A 17,154-nucleotide genomic window follows, 5' to 3' on the forward strand; every position below is an offset into this window, starting at 1 on the left:
GTTAAAAATGAAAGGCTGTGCAATAACACAAACTGCACAAATCCAATACTTTGCAATTACAACTAATAATAATGCCGTACGTACCAAAATGTTAATACAATGTTACAGTATTACTAAGTAATTGCAGTTACTACAAATGTATGGGCGAATCAATGTAATAGTAATACATTGTAATATATTTAAACCCCTAAATTGTCTCCCTGACTTCAAAAAAGCCTTTAAGTCAATCTTGAGATTTTTAGAACACATATAAGGAAAAGGGTCACGATCACAAACACAGACACTGCTCAAACACCACAGAAGCAACCACAAAGAGCCTTAGCTACAAAGAGCCTTAGCTACAAAGAGCCTTAGCTACAAGGAGCCTTAGCTACAAAGAGCCTTAGCTACAAGGAGCCTTAGCTACAAAGAGCCTTAGCTACAAAGAGCCTTAGCTACAAAGACAGAGGCGGCACCTTTACAGCTACCGTGCTAGCGAGGCACAAGAGAGAGAGAATGGGCCCCGTGAGAAGGGGGGGTACCTTGACGTTGGACTTTATCATCTGGAATTCGTTGCATCTGCGTCTCAACAGGGTCGTCCCACAGGGGTGTTATGGGAAAGACGTCTCCAGAAGGAGGGAACTGCATTTCTGGGAAAGTCTCCCTCTCTATGACAGAGGGGTCAATGATGCTGCTCTCGTCCTCCGAGATGGCAGCTTCCAACTCCTGCTCTTTGTCTTTCTCAGCCTGAGCCAATCTCTCCACCAACTTTGCCGCCTCATCACTAATCTCCTCAGAAAAGGCAATGGACTTTCTGCGCGGCTCACTTTTCGCTTTGGCAGGTGTTGAAGTGTGAGATGGCTGACCAAGCTTGCCTCTTACTGGCAGTCTGGACTGGAAGACCTTAGACTTGGTGGAGGATTCAATGCTTGTGGGACGACCCTGGTCCTTTCTAGCAGATGGTTTGGTGGGCTCTCCCTCACAGAAGCTCTTGGCTTTGGAAGACCTGGTCTTGGTTTTGTAGTCCACCGAGGGACCTGCATCTGTCTCAGACTTTCTCCTTGAGTCCTTTTTCACCGGTACCCTTAGTTTTTTTTTGTCCTCAGTATGTTTAACTGATGCGTCAGGCTTGAGCGTGCTGGCCTTGATGGGTATTCTTGATTTGGACTCAGAGGGGGTGTCTTTTTTAAGAGTTGTTGTTGAGGGGGACGCAAGGGATGGAGAGGGGATTGCAGTTTTACCACGACTTTGTGAGCCAGCCTTAGCTGGGGCTTTCGCTGGGGTCTTTTTTACTCGCTCACGACTGGAATTTTTTTCTGTGGTTTTAGTGAGCTCTATGACCGAGTGTTGCTCCTCTGGAGAGGAGTCAGAAGACTCTTGGTCCTGTTCAGAATACACAGATCGAGTGACAGTTGTGACTGCAGTCTGTACATTAGTTATCATGGGGTCATGAGAATTGGGGTCTAGCTCAATAGTACTCTCTTCTAGATTTGTATCTGCTTTGATTTCTACAACTTCCTGAGATGTTGGACTTTTGTCTTTCTTGGTGGGTTTAGGTGATGCAGAAATCCCCATTCTAGGAATTTTTGACTTTGAGGGATCTGATTTGGAGGCTGCTGCAGCCCCACCAACTGTCTGATTGTCCTCTGTTGAAGACTGACACAGGGAATCTGTAGTATCTTTTGATAGCTTCTCATCTTCCTCAGCTGTTATTTCCAGGGTCAGATTTAGGCCGACTTCGGTTTCTGCTGTAGCTCCTCTTCCTTCTGGCTCTTCTCTGAACTCCTCTGCGAGTGCCTCCTCTAAAGGCTGCTCACCGATTTGGAAAAAGGCAAACCCCTCATCCTCATAGCTCCTTTTGGTCATGTCTATAGCACCACTTCGGGTCATCTCAAAGAGCTTCCCCTCTTGGAAGAGGAAAGGGTTGGGCTCGCTGGTCGGCGTGCTCTCCTCAGTGGGGGATCTACCCGGGGTGGTGTCTGGGGTCGCCCCCTGGGACTGCCGGTCGACAATTAGGCTAAGGATCTTCTGCTCTTCCTCTTTGACACGGGCCGCAAAAGCATCGTCATCCTCACGCATGGCACTCCAGGGGTCTGCCTCTGCTCTCGCAGTTACACCCTTAGACTCAGTTCTGGGCGCTTCCTCCTCGCCATCTTCCTCAGTGTCGTCATAGATACAGATCTCTGGATTGGATGTTTCCCTTGCTTGTCCAGTTGTAATAGGGCCAGTTATGGCTTCCTCTGCAGTATGTCTCCTGCTATCTCCTTTCACTTCATCTGTTATATTGCTCTCTGCCTGGCAGGGAGATTTGATTGCACCAGTCTGTACACTGACTACGTCTGCCTCTCTCCCTCCCCCATCATCCTCCTTGTCTCCCCTTGATTTTCTCAAGCTCTCCTCCTTCTGCTCATCGGTTATGTTTGCAGCCACGTCAGAACTAGAGGATGTGGAAACCGTTTTAGCTACACTGCCTTTATCAACAGTTTTAGATTGCTGCACTATATGTGCCTGTTCAGTGTTTACTTCTGACTTTGATACATGCTGTTCTGAGACAGAGTGAGGTCCCTCCGCTGCTGCACTGGCCGTTGATGCTGCGCTCTTGGTCCCTGTGTGGTGGGTTCCATCATGCACACCTGCTGGAAAAGGAGAGGGAGGTTGTACTTTAATAAGGGGTTCAACAGAAACATCTAACTCTGAGGACTCTTGGGGCATAGTGTGCCCGCTTTGACCCTGTGACAGTCTCTCATTTGAGGCTTCTAGTTCAACAGGTTTGAAGCTATCATCCCCTGCCGAGGCACTGATATCTTTTCTAGACTTCTTTTTGCTCCTGGCGTCCTGTTCCATTTCGTCAAATGTTTTTATTTTGGCTGCCATTTTAAACATTTCCTCCTCAGGGGTGAATTTCCTTTGGGCTTCGCCAGTCTCTGACTCGTCGTCTTCCTCTAAGTCTTCGGGGATGACAGCAGGGTTCGACAACACAGACAAGAACATCTGGGGGTCAGGGGTTTTGGGGTTTACCTCATAACTTACCTCTTCAGAACTAGGGGTATCGGGGGAGAGGGGACTCTTACCGGAACTCTCCATCTGGGACGTCTGCTCGAAACTGTCATCGTCGGCACTAGCCTCCTGGTCCCTGAGCAGTCTACTACGCAAAGCATCTGGTGGGAAGTCTGGGGCTTTGGAGGGTTCTGGATGGCTAGAGGACCCACTGGGCTGTTCTAGAGCGGGAGGAAAGGCTGCTTGGGGTTTCTGCTCTACAGGGCTGCTCTCTAAGGAGTCACAACACGGGGATTCCTTATCTGGGCTGGGTTCGATGGAGTCTGGAGTCCTATGAGAGGAGTTGTCTTCCATGAGGGGACTATCCTCTAGAGAGTCTCTGTGGCTAATAGTTAAAGAGTCATCAGCTAAACTGAGGGTGTCTGAATCTTGCTGCTTTAAAGGCAGCTCTAAGCTTCCATGACGTGGAGGTGTCCGAGAAGCAAGGGTCCCAGCTAATGCTGATGCTAGCTGACCATCGGGGCTCTCCTCATCACTTAGAAAGCTCTCTAAAGTCTCTGAGATTCTCTTTGTAAGCTTTCTAGGTTGAGATGGCTTAGACCCGCCCTTCATAACAGACGTGGACTCACTTGTGCTGTGGTCATCTGCAGCTTCGCTGGAAGACACAGGGAGTGTCATTTCTGTAGTTGGCTGGTCATCAGTGGTCCCCACACCAGAATCTCCAGACTTATCTTTGCTTTTCTTTTCACCTTTGACTCTTATGGCGGCTGTTGCAGTCTGGTCAGTGTTTTTGGGAGACAGAGGGAGACTTTCAGGGCTAGTTCCTGGTGTTTCTGCCAAACCCTCATGTTTATAGCTGTCCTCAGAGCTCACGTGAGGGGTGCCATCACCTAGACTGGCAGTGGGGGAGTCTGCCACACCCTCATGCTTTAAACTATCAGAACTATCACCATTCTCAGGAGTCAGGTCCTCAGGCTCTGCCTTTATATGAGCACCAAAGTCCTTAGAGTGTTTTCTGTGAGGGCTAATTTGATTGTCTCTCTCTCTTTGGGACCCGGAGTCCAGTGATACTTCCCGTTCATGACTAGTAGACATGGCTTTGATGGTGGATTTGATTGGCTGTGATTCAGTTGTTTGCTCGATTGCTGTTGAGGTGGTGGTTTTGACCTCAAAAAGCCCAGATTTTTTCTTTGACGGGTCCTGCCCTGTTTGGAATGCCATCATCAACTCCTTTACTGACATGGTCTCCTCCAGCTTCTCAGACTCTGATTTGGTTGACTTCGGTGGTCCCTGTTTTGTTTGAAAGGTTTCTTTGTCCTTTTGAGAGGGCTTGCTCTCCACAGCCACTTTTGAAGATTCAGAGCTAGATGGCTTTCGGCCCTTTTGAGAGGGCTTGCTCTCCACAGCCACTTTTGAAGATTCAGAGCTAGATGGCTTTTGGCCCTTTTGAGAGGGCTTGCTCTCCACAGCCACTTTTGAAGATTCAGAGCTAGCTGGCTTTCGGCCCTTTTGCTCTGCCTCCACTTTCTGTTGAAGGGCTTTAACTTTGTCCTTTATGGATCCAATGGGAGTTTCCTCAACCACCGGAGATACAGGTGATACTGGGGCAGGGGTTAGGGGCGCACTTAGGAGTGTATCCTCCGCCTCTCCCTGGTCCTTTCCTTTCCGCCTGGCTGGCTTTTTGACGTCACTAGCGGAGGTTTTGGTGGCCTGACCTTTTGTTGGTGTGACTCTTTTTGTGCCTTTACGCATGACAACTTCAATACATCTCTCTTGGACCACTTCCTTCTGGTCTTTAGCACTGGGGCCCTCAGGGACATCCAGGAGGTATTCCTTCAGTTCACCACTCAGGTGTGTCACCATGCCAGACATATCCTTAATGGCCTTTGGCCTGGGAGCTCCTCTGTTTACTCTGACTTCTCGCAACACAGGTTCTTGGGTTTCTACGGCAGCCATTTGTTTAGCTTCCTCTATCTCACAGTCTGAGAGGAGGACCCACTCGTCATCCTTTCGAGCTGCTCTCGCTGCCGCCTCTGCCACCTCACCCTCATATGTTCCAGTCCTCAGTATCTCCCCGACTTTCTCTAGATCCTCTTTGACCTTCTCCATGATTTCAAATGGCTCTCCCGGCACCTCCTCGGCCCCTTTTTCTAGACTGCCCCCTTCTATGGAATCTGACTTGTCAGCTCCGTCTGTGGTCAGGATAGCCGTCATTTTGATGAGGTCTTGTTTCATCTCTGACACGTCGGAGAGTAGGTCTGGGCTCGCCAGAGCCGAGGATTCTCTAATCAACTGTGTTTTCAGGACCGACGTCTGATTTTCTTCATCTTCCATTTGGAAGGAGGACAATTAATGGGTAAAAGAATAACAAATTTAAATGAAAGGGGAGAGACATGGGAGAATGTGGTCAGGACAGGAACTGTACAAACTGTCAAGGATAAGAGGGGTAGCAGGGCCAGAGGGGTAACTACAGAAGGGTATCAACATGATGGGAATTGGATCCATGGGTCTCTTTGAGGCAAATACTGCAGCAAAGCAAAGGTCAACTAAATAATAACGATGGGAAGGAGATGAGCAGGAAATAACTTGCTTATACACATAGTCAGCACACCCACGCTCACAACATAAAAGCAATAACAAACGTAAAATAACAAAAACAAACAATGAGAAACCAGACACTCTCAAATCAACAAAGGACAAGGAAACAGACACAAACAGAGAAGGAGCAACAAACATCTCAAGATTGTTAAAGATGTAAGACTCATGTCTATAGAGAGAAAGAGAACAATTGTTGAAAATGTTGAGTAAACTGTCAGACTATGGTTTGTTATGCCTTTGGATGACAACAGAACAAACCATTTACTTTCCCTACTGCTATGGAAACGATAGGGCTCCAACTGAAAAATAACTTAAGGAAAAAAATTGAAATAATAATAATAATAATTCTAAGGGTAAACATAATGTTTGATGGGGAACCTAATATGGTCTTTAAGTAGACTGTATTGTTTCCTCCTAACTTTAGGGTAACTGAGTAAACGTTATAAAACATAACTGAAGATACACATTTCAAATCAACAGTGCATCAATTTAGAGTCAAGTAGTGTATGAAAGGAATAATACAAAAATAACTGTCATACCGGACAAACAAACACGCACATTCCCACTCAGTATATGTAAGCCAAGTTATTTCCATGCAAAGCAAAGGGGATTATTGACATGCAGCCTCTAGTGAAATGTGAGGGGAGCAGATGTTCTGTAATTGACATGAACTGAGATGTACAACTACTGTAGAAAGCCTGCATTGACCTTTATCAAGAGTAGTTCATTCATTTGGGTAGTAGTTCGTTCATTTGGGTATTCACATTGTATTCATCTAAAATGATTGAGCATCTATACAGCAGGGGAGGCGTATGTCAAATTAAATACAAAATATACATGAATTAGCCTGTCTACAGTATCCATATGTTTTAATGTATGTCTGTTTTGAAGGTATACATGTTTTTTCATACATGTATGGACTATGGATGTTGTATTTGGCAAAAGATTTTCAATAAAGTCAAATTATGTTAGGCCATTACCATGACCGTTATCATTAAAACTCCCAGGAGGCAAAGGTAAAATAGCACAAACTACATACTAGCAGGGTAGGAAGAGGGAGAAGGAGGGGGATCTAAATGGGGAACAATGACACTCAGGCTACAACTATATTGTCACAAAAACATCCAAGGGTATACATGGGATGTGTATCATGTTCATACTTGGGGTAGTATCTCTGTTTGAACTCTTTCTCTCTATATATCCAAAATTCGAAGTAAAAAGAACAGTTGAGGCAGAAAGTAACAGAAGTTAACAGAAGACAATGTGTGATGAAACAAAGGTGATGAGGTTATGCCTACAAAAGAGGGCATAACTATGTCTTGGTGAGGTGACGTTTAGTTTAGTTTTGGTGACAAAGACAAACTTAAAGTGCTTTGAAGAAGAAGCGTGTGGCTCTACAGCTTAGCTAACAAGGGTGAAGCAGCTGGATGTTAACACATTAACTATCATCATCATTCTTTAACTCTTTTGACAACAGTTAACAAGCATAGAATCATATCAATAATGGTTTTAAATAGCAGTTAAAATGCAGATATTGTCAATGCAATGCCATTGTTTTATTAACTGGCATATTATGCACTAATATAGGTTAAAAGATTAACAGCAATCATTTATCTAATAATTTTAGTGTTGTTTAGTGGTCAGAAATGTTAATAAAAAATAATAAATGTCTTACATTTCTCAAGCGTCCTGTTGGTCTGGAGGGGGGAACATAAATCATACTCACTATTAATACTATATATTAATCCTATTAATAATATTTGATTCACTTTGCATGCAATAATGTAGACATCTGATATCTTTAGTATCTTTAACCAGTAGTATCTTAACTTTAAGTATCTTAAAGTTAAACTACACTTCACAAGACCGATACCTAAATATACACAACACATGGCAAAGAGGTCATCCTTCTTAACACCTGAAAAAAAACAAAGCTTAATGGAGGAAGACATATAGTACATAACAGTTCCGTGGCCTGTATAACACGGTACCACACGGTAGTAGTACGGCACAGAACGTGGAAGCGAAGACACTAATGTGTTAATGGGGGAGGGGGGGGGGGGCAGAGGCACAATGTTACCTCTTCCTCTGGCTCTTGGTCTGAATCTGATTCCTTTGGGGAGCAAGAAGCAGCAAGGAGCAGGGAGAGAGAGAGACAGAAACAGACAGACAGAGAAAGATAGAGGAGGGAGAAAAAAAGAGAGCAGGCAAAGCAAGGTTATCATAGCGACAGAGAAGGCCAATCAGTGATTTGATTTTTCCATGGGGGAGGGGGGGGTGTCAACTTGAAAGATCCCTCTGGAGGGAGATGAGGATGCATGCTACAGTAAAAGATAGGAACCAAACACTTGCAGTGAGTTGTTGTGTCAAAACTTAAAGATGTGGAACATTCATATTAGAATAGACAGGGGAAATGTGTGAATACCAGGTACAAAAGAATAGCTTTTAATCACTAAATGACCCGATATACTGTGTCTTTTTTTAATTATTTTTTTTTACAGATTTTGCATATTAGTATGCAAGCAACACACTGTTACCAGGAAGTCTTTAGCAGACTGTACCTGTGCAAACTTTAACCTTTATACCATAGCATACACACATGATTATAATTATTTATAATAATATTATTTAGTTATAAGTATCAGCTGCTGTGACAATAACATACTTACACATGCTTATACTGTACCTGTTGGGAGGACATGCTAAGGTGTGCGTGTGCTCCGCTAGAGAAGGGCTTCTGTTCTTACCTTCGAGTATGACGGTAGTGTGATGTTGAGGTTGCATATGGCGTTGTGGGCCAGGCTTCTGTAAGACCGCGGCTCCTTCATAAAGGACAGGCGACCACACGCCTCCTGAGTGTTGTCTCGGATCTGGGACATCATCAAGCACACATCAGGAAACCAACCAACTGTACGATCAACCTACTATACAATCAACCAACTGTATGATGAACCAACTGTACAATCAACCAACTGTCCAATCAACCAACTGTACAATTAACCAACTTGTATTCAATAAAAAAAAAAAAAAAGTGAAATGTAACAAACATTCACTGTAAATGATATGATATTATGACGATGAATCAACCTGTTCATAAAAAGAACAATGAATGAATCGAATGTATGTAATGAATGAATGGAAGAGAGTTAGTGAGGTAGAGGCATGCTCACTTTGATGAACAGTGCCAGTCTGTTCTCTTTGAAAGCGAAGAAGCTGAAGAGATGATGCTGGCCACTCTTGGTGAGAGGGACAATGTTGCCAAAGCAGTCTGCATAGATGGGCTTCCCCTCTAGTACCTGTGGACAAACACAACCAGGACGTTAACAGGAGCCGAGGACTAAACAGACAAAACAAAAACTTTACATCAGAAAACACCGTCAGAAACATACAGTATGTCCGGGGCCCAATCCCTCCCTCATTCTGATCTCCTCCCTTTTCACCCCCTTCCGTGCCTCCTTCCCCTATTCACCCACCTCCACGTCTCGGCTGCGGGCCACTTCCATGAAGTTCTCCTGCTGCTCCAGGGTCTTGTCCATCTTGTCGTCCGTCATGCAGAAGCAGCGCAGGCGCGCCTCGATGGGGTCGTGGGTCTTGGCGAAGATGACAAACTTGGCCATGTAAGGGACGCAGATGATTTCCCTGTACACCTGAGTGGAGAAGTTGACCGACTCCTGGGTCTGCCGACAGTCTATCAGCCAGAACCTAGAAGAGAGCAGGGGGGGGGGGGGGGGGCAGAACGCTCATTCATCATAGAGTAAAGTAAAGTATCATGTTGAAAGTATCAACCTTCCTTTCCTCAGTAAGACTCTGGAAAGAGTAGCTGCCGGCCAACTCCATCAGCACATGTCCAACCATGAGCTCTAAGAGCCCCTCCAATCTGGCTTCAGACTACACCTCAGCACGGAGACCGCCCTCATCAAGATCATCTACGATCTCCTCATTGCTGCTGACTCTGGCCGCATCAGCATCCCTATCCTCTTGGACCTCTCTGCAGCTTTAGACACTGTCTCCCACACCATCCTCCTCAACCGCCTATCCAACCTCCTAGGTGTCACCAGCACAGCCCCCTCCGGGTTCCAATCCTACCTCTCCAACAGGGAACGTGGTTTGTTACCATCTGTGAAAGCTGTGGCAGGACATCACCCCCACCCTCATCCACCTCCACTGGCTTCCGGACAAGTCCCGCATCTCCTACAAAATCCTCCTCCGTGTCCCTCCATGCCCGTGCCCCCCCAGTACTTATCCGACCTTCTCCGCCCACATGCCCCTACCCCGAAACCTGCATTCACTCTGTGCATTACCTGGCTGACACGTTGGTTGTAAAGGACACACAGTCATTGATGAACGTCAGGGGGGTGGTCCCCGTGATGTCTTCCCATTGGGCTGGTGTCGTCCCACCTTAACACGGAGCACAAACACACGTTGTCGCTACTGTACTGTACATCAGCCAGAAGAATTACCAGGAAAATGAGGTGTCTGTGTGTGTGTGAGTGTGAGTGTGAGTGTGAGTGTGAGTGTGAGTGTGAGTGTGAGTGTGAGTGTGAGTGTGAGTGTGTGTCTGTGTCTGTGTCTGTGTGTGTGAGAGTATCTCCAGCTCTCTGACCAGTGATACTGCAGAGCAGGCGCAGCGTGGGCGTGTCTCCTCCGAAGCCGTTGACCACGGGGTCCGTGTTGCTCTTGGGGACAGGGATCGTCATGGTGATGGGCTTATGGAACTTCCTCCGGCGGGGCTCCAGGGTGACGATGGGACTGAAGGTGGCCTTGCCGCCCAGGTTCTTCCTCACCACGTCTACGTTCATTGGCTGAGCCTGACACAGATAGAGAGTGTTACTATACGTTCATTGGCTGAGCCTGACACAGACAGAGAGTGTTACTATACATTCATTGGCTGAGCCTGACACAGACAGAGAGTGTTACTATACGTTCATTGGCTGAGCCTGACACAGACAGAGAGTGAGGGATGGTGGGAGGTGGGAGTAGGTGGGAGGAGTGTTAGTCTTGCATCCACATTACAGCTACTTGTGGCCTGGGGTGGTCCAGTGGTCTAGCACCACCGTCTACAGTGCACACATAATGTGACATGGTCTGGTCAATTGGTCCGCAAGTCGGAATCCGATTTAATGTCCAGACTTTTTGCTGAAAATCAATGACTTTTTGCTGACTTTTTGCTGAAAATCAATGACACATTGCTAGTCAACTAACACAGCTTGTTTTGTGAGCCAGCTAACAATGTAATGTAGTGTTATAGTTAACTAGGTAGCAGTGGGGATTACTCACCGAATCCATTGCATTGCAGTATTTTGGCTTGACTAGTGAGTTTGTGTTGTGATTTTCAACAACTTTGAAATGTATTTCTGTGTTTCAAAATACAAGTCTGAACATTTTGATTGGTTGCCCAAATGACCAGACCGTGTCACATATGCCCATGATGGTATGGTTTCCAATCTGGCCCATGACCTGCTTCTCCTTACTTTCCTGCCTGTCTTCACTATCTCTACTATGTCTTCACTATACCTTTACAAAAAAAACATTACAGCTACTTAGGATCTCCTGATGAGATGACAAAACATGGACTGTGTTTCTCATGATACTTGATCAAAAAAACAAGAGGGAGTTCTGGCCTCTAGCGTCTTGGCCTCTAGCTCAGATCCACGTTATTAAAGATGGCGGGATTCCTCATGATGGATCCACACTGACCTGCAGGCCCACTCTGATCCTCTTGGTGAGCGCTCCCTCTGGGAACACGGCCTGGACAGTGGGGACCACCGTGCTGCTCAGGATACCCCCCTCCGGACCGATCAGGTTGTTGTCCTGCTTGACGCGAGACACCACAGCAAAGTACTGCGGGAAGTCCCTGGTGATGATGCGACAGATACGCTTCTTCTCCAGCTCCTCCGGTGGGTCCAGTTCTGGGAAGAAAGGAAGGAAGAAAGATGGACCAGATTATGAAACCGGTTCAAATGTGACAGCAGCTGGTGAAACCAGGAACAAGTCGGCAGCCGATCAAAGGTTCAGACTTAGTCTGCTAACAATGTACATGGTGTTATAGTTAACTAGGTAGCATTGGGGATTACTCACAGAATCCGAATTGCATTGCAATGTTTTGGCTTGACTAGCGAATGCGTCACCCTCCTCCATGCCCTCACCCTCCTCCATGCCCTCCCCCTCCTCCATGCCCTCCCCCTCCTCACCCTCCTCCTCCATGCCCTCACCCTCCTCACCCTCCTCCATGCCGTTGAGTATCTGGTTGAGCTCCTCCTCTGTGTGTTCACAGTGGTGCTCCTTCCAGCTCTCCCCCGACTCGCTCCTCAGGATCACCAGCTCTCTCTCGTTCCCACGCAGCGCAGCGAAGTGAGGGATCTCCACGATCACAGGCCTGGGACCAGGGACAGGTGACCAGGGTCAGGGGGTCTGTATGTGTGTGTGTGTGTGTGTGTGTGTGTGTGTGTGTGAATGCCATCCATATTTTTAACAACACCCAATACACCTCAGGTGGTGGGGGGGGGGCAGGCCTAATATTGAACCGATGTGTGTGTGTGTGTGTGTGTGTGTGTGTGTGTGTGTGTGTGTGTGTGTTTGTGAGAAAGAGAGAGTGTGTGTTTGAGTGTGTGTGTGACAGAGAGAGAGTGTGTGTGTGAGTGTGTGTGTGTGTGTGTTTGTGAGAAAGAGAGAGTGTGTGTTTGAGTGTGTGTGTGACAGAGAGAGAGTGTGTGTGTGAGTGTGTGTGTGTGTGTGTGCGTGCGTGCGTGTATGTATGTGTGTGTGCGTGCGTGTGTGTGTGTGGGTTTAGCTCTTCAACGTAACGCAATCTTTACCACCTTTAACCACCTGATGTGCATAACAAACATAACAATGACCTACAACACATGTCTAGGGGAGAGTCATGCTAAACTGAGGGACATCCACCAAACGAACCAACACAACCAAACTATGAGGTGAACCGAACAGCACTAAACCTAGCAAGCCAACCACAGGGGTCAAAGGTCAACAGAGGGAGAGAATAAACAAACAGAAACATGCTACTACCACAAGAACGTCAAGCGAGGCGCGAGGCGCAAGACACAAACACACGCACAGTAGCCAAACAGTACACAGACACACACGCACGCAGACACACACAACGAACACAAGGACACACAGACAATAATATATCACGCAAAGGGGTCGTAAAAAAAGGGAGGAATATGGGAGTATGCGTCATCCATGGATTGTTTCATATGTGTTTGTCGTCCCCTACCCGAGGAATTTGGTCCCTGGCGGGCCGAGCTGGAGGATGCGGCTAACCAAGCTCTCCCCCTCGTTAAGAGGAGGCGGGGCCGTGGGGAGGTGCAGTTTACTGTGTGACCGTCCGTTAGCAGCAGTGGGGGGAAAGAGAGCACACACAATGTTTGTCTGGGGGGGGGGGGGGGGGGGGTCGGGTGGATGGAAGACGTTAAGAAGCCCTGGTGACAGGTAGGGAAGGCTCTCGTCACACGTCACAGCCTTCTGTCTAAGAAGGAGGTTGCTTCAGTACATAGGCTACACCGGGGGACAAAGACGAGGCGTTCCGATTCAGAAGTTGTTCATAACGAAATGTCACCACTAGAGGGTGGTGGTGGTGTAACGGTGGCAGAGACACTCCCTTTTGTTTCGCGATCGATCTACTATCTACATATCAAATCAATCATGGAGCGATTATGTTTTTCTTGTTCTTGTGGAGATGTTCTCTTACAGGAACACTGTTGTTTCCCTAAGGGGTGAGTTAGATGTTAGAAAGGCAGCCAGGGGGGCAGCTGTTAAAAAGGAAACAAAGCGTAGTGAAGAGAGGACAGGTCGCTGACGCTGGGGAGAAGCCAGAGCAGCGGACAGGTTTAGTAAGGCAGAGGAGGCAGGGGGGGGGGGGGGAAATGAATCTGAAAAGGAGAGGGGGCGGCCATTTTCTCTGCTAACCATTCATACGCCCATTCATCCTCCATCCCTCTCGTTCTCTCTCTCTCTCTCTCTCACTCTCTCTTTCCTCTGTATACTGACACCCCTCTCTTTCTCTCTCTCTCTCTCACTCTCTCTCCATTACTCTCACTCTTATGCCTCTGTATACCGACACCCCTCTCTTTCTCTCTCTCTCTCTCTCTCTCTCTCTCTCTCTCTCTCTCTCACTCTCTCTCCATTACTCTCACTCTTATGCCTCTGTATACCGACACCCCTCTCTCTCTTTCTCTCTCTCTCTCTCTCTCTCTCTCTCCATTACGCTCACTCTTATGCCTCTGTATACCGACACCCCTCTCTTTCTCTCTCTCTCTCTCTCTCTCTCTCTCTCTCTCTCTCTCTCTCTCTCTCTCTCTCTCTCTCTCTCTCTTACCCGAGGAACTGGGCTCCCGAGGGCCCCACCTCTATGAGTCTGCTGGCCAGCCCCTCCCCCTCCACCATGGGGGGCATGGTGGCCAGACGGTGGCGCTTCACCAGCCGGCACGTCACCCGCGTGGGCGCCGAGCACTTCCTGGGCGGGATGATGATGCGTAGACCATTGTGGCGACACCCTCGCATGGCTCCGCCCCTGGCATCCACCATGAAGCTAACCAGGAAGCTGTCAGGGGGGAGAAAAAGGGGGAGGGGAAACCAAGGGAACATACATTGTTAAGCATTGTAAAGGTAGTCTATCAAATGGGAATAGACCCCCCCCCCCCGAAAAAAATAGACCCCCAAAAAAGTAAAAAGAAAACAGACATGAATGACAGTTCCCTCATAACACAAGTTGATCGCAGACCGAATGGTAAATGGTGTGATGAGGTGAGTCTGGCAACAGCACACACACACACACACACACCGAATGAGTGCCACTCATTGGCTTCGTCACACTGTGAAAACACACAGTAAAGTACACAAATCATCACTTCAAAACAAACACAGGAAAAGAAAACAGCACAATGTCAAACCTGTTATCAAACACAAACAACACCTGGTTACAGTCGACCGAGCACTGACAGTGGACACAAGCGACATGGCCGACGTGAGGCAGGCAGGACTGAAAGGATGGAGGTCCGGTAACGATGAGGTCATGTGTGTGACGTGGCAAGCAAGTGCACAAGAAAAGGCTCCTTGATGCATCAAGTGTTTGTCAAGTAGAGACGAACTCCTCAATCTAACACAAGAACCCTGGTGGATTACTACGAGTTTACTCATGCATCAATGCATAAAGGATGCATCAACCTTTACATTAAGACGAATGGGGGGAGATGGGCGATGTCTGTTAGTAGTGATATTCCCGTGAGACAGGCGTTCGTGAACAATACAAATGAATGTTGTCCTTCTATGCCCCTCTAAACCTCTTAGCACCGTTGGGTTACCTTAACATGCCTCATGTTTCTGGGGCTACATTCTATATGTGGAATTGGGTCGGAAGGTTGAAAAGTGTTATTTCTCAGATGAAAGTGAAGCAAAAGGCATTTCAATTCAGTAGGTTTTGGACTTAATAAGAGAAGAAACAAGTACGTAACCCAGAGAGAGTTTTTAGAGGCAGAGTAGGTAGGACACTGTACACACACACACACACACACGCACACACACACAAACACCAACACACATCTCTCCACCATGAGAGCACACAGTGAGGGGAAGAGGAGGAGGAGGAGGATGATGATAAAGAGGAAGAGAGCCCAAGGTGAAGTAGGTCACCTGCTGTTGTCACCATGGTCACCATGGCACGGAGAGGAACGGCTGAAAACAGAACAGAGAGAGTGGGAGGAAACAGAGCGAGAGAGAGAAAAAGAAGGAGGAGTACAGGAGGGTATTTTCAGGTACAGCTGAAATAGAGAAGAATACAACGGCCGCAACAAACCGCATCCCATTTCCACCACCACCATGACCTGTGAGCCAGAATGAGAGGTGCCTCTAAAGTCTAATCGGTGATTGTCCATACCCTGTACTCAGGACCACTTGTTACTGTGTATGGCCACTCAGTGTCCTAATTAGATTAGATTAGATTAGATTAGATTAGATTCAACTTTATTGTCATTGCAGAGTACAAGAAACCAGACAACGAAATGCAGTACTAATGCTAGTAAGAACAACCAACGCTGGTCGTTCAGGACTTGTGCCATCCTAATGATGACGGATACTCTGCTCTCTTAATCGGTGGTATATATTCAGGCTAGCCAGAGAAGGACAGCGCATCTACAGGATATACGTATGTATCACTATGAATTAGACTAATTGCTCTACAAACATTGACGTTGTTCATTACTCCTTTCGTTATAGGGATCGTTATCTATCCCATTCAAAGCTGCTCAACGGATTACAACAAATCACTCAATGTGACCTTTGAACCGATGCTTGTCCCAGCGAGACGGCCCGGCCCCGACACTGCCAGAGTCTAACATCTGCTGGACAGAGGCCACCGTACTAAGCTTCACGGTAAAGGATGAGGGAGCAGGCTAATAACGTATTAACGTGGAGCGCACCACTCTACAATAACACAAAGAGAAGGATAATACAGGATTACATGTCAATAAAGCTCGCCGCTGAACAGGGGACAGGTTCACTACCTACCCAGAGTGGTTGGGACTAGACAGAGGTTCTCTACCTACCCAGAGTGGATGGGACTAGAGGACAGAGGTTCTCTAACTACCCAGAGTGGATGGGACTAGAGGACAGAGGTTCTCTACCTACCCAGAGTGGATGGGACTAGAGCACAGAGGTTCTCTACCTACCCAGAGTGGATGGGACTAGAGGACAGAGGTTCTCTACCTATCCAGAGTGGATGGGACTAGAGGACAGAGGTTCTCTACCTACCCAGAGTGGATGGGACTAGAGGACAGAGGTTCTCTACCTACCCAGAGTGGATGGGACTAGAGGAGAGAGGTTCTCTACCTACCCAGAGTGAATGGGACTAGACAGAGGTTCTCTACCTACCCAGAGTGGACGGGACTAGAGGACAGAGGTTCTCTACCTACCCAAAGTGGTTGGGACTAGAGGAGAGAGGTTCTCTACCTACCCAGAGTGAATGGGACTAGACAGAGGTTCTCTACCTACCCAGAGTGGACGGGACTAGAGAACAGAGGTTCTCTACCTACCCAGAGTGGATGGGACTAGAGGACAGATGTTCTCTACCTACCCAGAGTGGATGGGACTAGACAGAGGTTCTCTACCTGCCCAGAGTGGTTGGGACTAGACAGAGGTTCTCTACCTACCCAGAGTGGATGGGACTAGAGGACAGAGGTTCTCTACCTACCCAGAGTGGATGGGACTAGAGGACAGGGCCACGTTGTCCAGGTTCTCCGTGCCCCAGCTCAGACGGTACGAGTCCTTCTCATTCTCCCTGGCCAGAGACGACACCTGGTGACCCAACACAGACGTGCTGGTTAGTTATTTAAACACACACACACACACACACACACACACACACACAGACACGCACACACACACACACACACACACACACACACACACACACAGAGGTACGATCTGTAGTACCTGGTGGCTGGTGATCATCTCCTCCATCATGCCCTCGTGTCTGGGGGAGTAGTAACCATGGTGACTGGGAGTGAAGGACCTGTCGGAACTGGAGGGAAAGATTGCCGTGGAAACATCACACCCACACACACA

The 17,154-nt window shown here is 47.5% G+C and overlaps 1 protein-coding gene across 1 annotated transcript in view; it reads right to left on the reverse strand.

The window, feature by feature from the left end:
* LOC308169325 (ankyrin-2-like) overlaps positions 1 to 17,154 on the reverse strand; it is a gene marked incomplete at both ends in the record, with an annotated part of 104,887 nt that overhangs the window by 24,453 nt on the left and 63,280 nt on the right. The window contains 16 exons of the mRNA XM_080544011.1: positions 522 to 4,260; positions 4,387 to 5,303; positions 7,250 to 7,271; positions 7,655 to 7,687; positions 8,322 to 8,444; positions 8,745 to 8,870; positions 9,048 to 9,276; positions 9,876 to 9,972; positions 10,178 to 10,382; positions 11,272 to 11,483; positions 11,796 to 11,950; positions 12,812 to 12,910; positions 13,913 to 14,137; positions 15,226 to 15,267; positions 16,781 to 16,884; positions 17,023 to 17,110. Coding sequence (XP_080400137.1) covers positions 522 to 4,260; positions 4,387 to 5,303; positions 7,250 to 7,271; positions 7,655 to 7,687; positions 8,322 to 8,444; positions 8,745 to 8,870; positions 9,048 to 9,276; positions 9,876 to 9,972; positions 10,178 to 10,382; positions 11,272 to 11,483; positions 11,796 to 11,950; positions 12,812 to 12,910; positions 13,913 to 14,137; positions 15,226 to 15,267; positions 16,781 to 16,884; positions 17,023 to 17,110 — 6,416 coding nt within the window. The remainder of the gene's footprint in view (positions 1 to 521; positions 4,261 to 4,386; positions 5,304 to 7,249; positions 7,272 to 7,654; positions 7,688 to 8,321; positions 8,445 to 8,744; positions 8,871 to 9,047; positions 9,277 to 9,875; positions 9,973 to 10,177; positions 10,383 to 11,271; positions 11,484 to 11,795; positions 11,951 to 12,811; positions 12,911 to 13,912; positions 14,138 to 15,225; positions 15,268 to 16,780; positions 16,885 to 17,022; positions 17,111 to 17,154) is intronic.

Source organism: Nansenia antarctica (assembly GCF_963989245.1).
Source record: "Nansenia antarctica genome assembly, chromosome: 13".
Classification (NCBI taxonomy): domain Eukaryota; kingdom Metazoa; phylum Chordata; class Actinopteri; order Argentiniformes; family Microstomatidae; genus Nansenia; species Nansenia antarctica.